Source organism: Diorhabda sublineata, chromosome 3, assembly GCF_026230105.1.
Source record: "Diorhabda sublineata isolate icDioSubl1.1 chromosome 3, icDioSubl1.1, whole genome shotgun sequence".
NCBI lineage: Eukaryota > Metazoa > Arthropoda > Insecta > Coleoptera > Chrysomelidae > Diorhabda > Diorhabda sublineata.
The window spans coordinates 22,574,187-22,579,016 of NC_079476.1; the positions used below are offsets into that span (position 1 = coordinate 22,574,187).

At 30.8% G+C, this 4,830-nt stretch overlaps 1 protein-coding gene across 1 annotated transcript; it reads left to right on the forward strand.

The window, feature by feature from the left end:
- On the forward strand, positions 1-3,908 carry LOC130442207 (protein Pixie). Its single transcript, XM_056776340.1, has 10 exons — positions 1-280; positions 418-634; positions 687-902; positions 954-1,161; positions 1,227-1,413; positions 2,136-2,257; positions 2,458-2,742; positions 2,834-2,949; positions 3,070-3,266; positions 3,463-3,908. The coding sequence occupies exons 2-10, from the start codon at positions 422-424 to the stop codon at positions 3,743-3,745; spliced, it is 1,827 nt and encodes a 608-aa protein (XP_056632318.1). The 5' UTR covers positions 1-280; positions 418-421; the 3' UTR covers positions 3,746-3,908.
- The last annotated feature ends 922 nt before the right edge of the window (positions 3,909-4,830 follow it).

A 4,830-nucleotide genomic window follows, 5' to 3' on the forward strand; every position in this document is an offset into this window, starting at 1 on the left:
ATTAATAAAGTATTTTAAGACAAGTGAGGTTTAAATTAAATACTATAATACTATAGTATCAAAGATAATATGTTTTGAGATTCCAAGAAATGAAAAAGTAGTTCTAGTGTTCATTAGGCCATTTATAGAATAAATTAAAAAGAAGAAAATATATTGACAACTCTTTTATCGCCTAGCTTCAAGTTTCAAAAAGTTCCTTTCCAATCGTCTCCTCATGGCAAGTCGGTTCTTGATGACGTTTTGAATATTGTTTTCTGTTAGAAAAGAAATTACACGACAGGTAGATAATTAATAAATTATTTATTAGTTTTAAGGTTGATACAAATTTATTGAATCCATATAACATTTCAAATTTCAATTATTTTTTGAGGTTAGAAATGAAATTCTATTACTGAACATATTGTTTCTTTGTTATAGAAAAATGTCCAAGCGAAAAGGAATGGAGGAGTCCGACAAACTCACTCGTATTGCCATTGTCAACGTAGATAAGTGTAAACCAAAGAGATGCAGACAGGAATGTAAAAAATCTTGCCCTGTAGTTCGTCTTGGAAAACTTTGTATTGAAGTTAGCCCCAATAGCAAAATTGCTACTATATCTGAAGAATTATGTATAGGTTGTGGTATATGCGTTAAGGTTTGTTATACTTTCTTAATAATGTTTTTTATCTGATTTAATGTTTTTCTAGAAATGCCCTTTTGAAGCTATTGCTATTATCAATTTGCCTAGTAATTTACAAAAAGAAACTACTCATCGCTATGGTAAAAATTCTTTTAAGCTACATAGATTGCCCATTCCTCGTCCTGGTGAAGTATTAGGACTTGTAGGTACTAATGGTATTGGTAAATCTACAGCATTAAAGATTCTTGCTGGTAAACAAAAACCCAATTTAGGTAGATTCATGGTAAGCAATTTTTTTTCTTTATTCAATATAATATATAATATTTTGCTGTAGGACCCTCCTGATTGGACTGAAATTTTGAGCCACTTCAGAGGTAGTGAATTGCAAAACTATTTTACAAAAATTTTGGAGGACGATTTAAAAGCATTAATCAAACCACAATATGTTGATCAAATACCTAAAGCTGTTAAAGGTACTGTTGGTCAACTTTTGGATAGAAAAAGTGAATTAGATAATTTAAATCAAATTTGTACCATGCTGGGTAAGTATTAGAAAATATTTCTGTAATAAATCATTAAATAATAATTATATTACTTTGTTTATTAGATCTGAATTATATAAAGGAACGTGAAATATCTGCACTTTCTGGAGGAGAGCTACAGCGTTTTGCATGTGCTATGGTATGCATCCAAGATGGTGATATATTTATGTTTGATGAACCATCTTCTTACTTGGATGTCAAACAACGTTTGAATGCTGCCAGAACAATTCGTTCATTGCTCCATCCTAGCAAGTAAGTGTTAAAATTTCTAATAAATTTATGTTAAACTGTATCATCATCATCTATATCTTTATGATTTTTCATATAGGGGCCTCATTTATATATGTTTATATATTGATCCTTCATTCAAACCCATTGGTGTCTACTTTTGGGCTAAGTTGTACATGCTAGCTTCTTTATATCATGGTTCCATTTTACATTAGGTCTTCTTCTGGGTCTTTTGATGTCTCATGGGGATTATGTTGTCATTTTTGTTGTCTATTCATTGCCAAGTTTCCTTCCCATTGCCATTTGAGGGATTTGATACACTGGGTTTTTTGCGATATCTTTTCTATTCTCTTACAATTCCTTTTTGTTATATCTAGCATGTTGTGTTCCATTTTCAGTACTGTGATAATAAAAACTAATGATTCTACAAGGGAATCTACAAGCATTGATTAGAAGTATTAGTATACCTGATTAAGATAAGAATTTCAATCTAATATATACTTGACTCTACCATTGATGTATAAGACTAATCATACAATTTTTTGATTAAATTTTTTTCTGTTTTACTATCAATATTATACTGTCTACAGTTGTGCCAATGTCTAGTGGTGAATATTCAACTTGATACTATATACTACATTTATATTGTAAAAAATGGACTTGTCCTCAGATCCTTTAAACTAAAAATGTTCCAATACTTTAAGTAAACAAATTGTATTATAAATTTTTTATTTTTTATCTTACAGGTTTATTATTGTGGTAGAACATGATTTGAGTGTACTGGATTATCTATCAGATTTCATATGCTGCCTGTACGGAGTGCCTGGTGCATATGGTGTAGTTACTATGCCTTTCTCAGTTCGTGAAGGTAAGTTAATTAAAGTTTCTTTCAAAATCTATTTAAACCTATCTTACTTCAGTGATCAAAAACCACTGTCAATTTGGAAGTATGAATTATGAATTAAAATTAATGTCTATTGAGATATATTTTTGATCTTTAAGATGTTGTCACTTAAAAATATTTTTCTAACTCCATGAGTTTGTAATATATCATATCTTCTTTTGCAGGTATCAACATTTTCCTTGATGGTTTTGTTCCAACAGAAAATCTTCGATTCAGAGATGAATCTTTAGTATTCAAAGTAGCAGAATCTGCTACAGAAGAAGAAGTTAAGCGTATGAATCATTATGAATACCCAGCTATGACAAAAACTATGGGTAATTTTGAATTGAAAGTTGTGCAGGGACAATTTTCGGACTCTGAAATATTAGTATTGCTTGGAGAAAACGGGACTGGAAAGACTACTTTTATTAGAATGCTTGCGGGAAACCTAGAACCTGATAGCGGTTCAGGTAATTAAAGCTTATTGCATAAAAATAAATGGAATTTTAGATCTAAAAGTTTCTTGAAGGTACCTCTTGTGCTAAATAGATCATTTTTAAGGTGATTTGCCACAACTTCACATAAGCTACAAACCTCAAAAGATAAGTCCAAAATCTCAAGGATTGGTTAGGCAACTGTTACATGAAAAAATTAGAGATGCATATATTCATCCACAGGTAATTAAAAAATACTCTGCTTTTGTATTAGTTATTATTAGGTATTAAGGGTGAAATATTACCCATGTTTTAAAATCAAAATGTGTGCTTCTAAAATGAGAAATTTTGAATTTATTTCAGTTTATAGCAGATGTAATGAAACCATTGAAGATAGAAGACATAATTGATCAAGAAGTACAAAATCTGTCAGGAGGAGAATTGCAGAGAGTTGCTATGACACTTTGTTTAGGAAAACCAGCTGATGTTTATCTCATTGATGAACCCAGTGCCTATCTAGACTCCGAACAACGTTTAGTCGCAGCTAAAGTTATAAAACGGTAAGAGATTAATCTTTGTTAAAAATTTCTTTGTGACAACTTGGTAAAACTTACAAAATATTATAAAAATTGAGTTTAATTTTTCTAGAAAATTCGTAAGCTAAATTCCAACCTATCTTCCTCCAAATAATGCCCTTATTGTTAATATATTAATAAAGTATATACTAATGAAGAAATTTTTTCATCTTTTTTTTAGATTCATTCTTCATGCAAAGAAAACTGGATTCGTTGTAGAACACGATTTCATTATGGCGACCTATTTAGCTGACCGCGTGATCGTGTTCGAGGGTTCACCCTCTGTGAAAACAACCGCGCACACTCCACAAACTCTCTTAGCCGGTATGAACCGGTTTTTGGAACTTCTAGGCATCACATTTAGACGGGATCCAAACAACTTTAGACCAAGGATCAACAAGCTGGAGTCTGTTAAAGATGTCGAACAAAAACGGGCTGGACAGTATTTCTTTTTGGAGGATTAATATTTATTTTGGACCGTATCGCCATTTTTTTTTAATGTCTCTAAGATGATTGAAGGATTTTATGTACTAATAAAAGTGTTATATCGCAGGAATATCAAGAGAGTTTGAAATCTTTTATTATTTTATAAAATGTATTCAACATGATTAAAAAGACAGTTATCAAGCTGTTTTTTTTAATATACCCTAGCAATTTATGTATTTTGAGTATTAGATTTAAAAAATATATATTGGGGACTCCAAGGTTTGTTAAGTCCCCCAATCAATGTTCCACTCTTCACTGGATCTTTTACAGCTTGAAAAACAGCCTTGTTGAACAAGCTCAAGTCCCCTATAAGTTTTTCGCCCAAAGCTTTTTCTGTGTCACCTTTTAATAGCAAAACATTTTGTAATTAGTGTAATCTGGAAACGGTGGCACTACATCTTCGTCCCTTAATGTTTTTAGTGATGCTTATTTTCTTTATCAATGAATTGGAAAATTCACTATATACCCTTTTTTTAATTCCTTTATTAATTGTACCTTACCTTTGATAAAATCCTGGTATGGGCTAGCATCAGGAAGTGTAGTAATACTTGAGATACAATTTTGACTTAAATTTCAAGGTACTTGAACACATCAAATCCTTTTCATACTTAGAGAACTTATTCAAAATGTAGCTATTTTTTGTTTTTAATATTCTAATTTGATGGAAAAAAGGTCATTTTAGCTACAATAATTAAGAAAAGCTTATGATTTCCCCGAGACAAATTGAGACCACGAATAGTGAATGATTGGCCTTGGTATTTATTTACATCCCGAGGCCAATTAAGAGGTGGGAAAGACTTACGTAAGAGTTAACAGATGAACAATGGTACATTTAGATGAAGTGTAAACAACATATAAAAACAACCAATTCTATAAGTTTGATTGTTCTTGTTTATTTTTGTACTGTACTTCATATTTTAAAAGATATTCAAAGAGTGGAATTATTTTTCAAAATACTAGTAAGGGAAGTGAGGAAGGACTGAATCTGAAAAGTATTTATAATAATTTGATATAAACAATAAAATTAAAAATAGGGAAAGGTGGATTAAAACTCTGATACGAG

Bases quoted from the DNA above. Each gene is read 5' to 3' on its own strand.
- LOC130442207 (XM_056776340.1), top strand. From the start codon at position 422: ATGTCCAAGCGAAAAGGAATGGAGGAGTCCGACAAACTCACTCGTATT. The intron at 635-686 runs GTTTGTTATACT...ATGTTTTTCTAG, and splicing joins GTTGTGGTATATGCGTTAAG to AAATGCCCTTTTGAAGCTAT. The intron at 903-953 runs GTAAGCAATTTT...ATTTTGCTGTAG, and splicing joins CCAATTTAGGTAGATTCATG to GACCCTCCTGATTGGACTGA.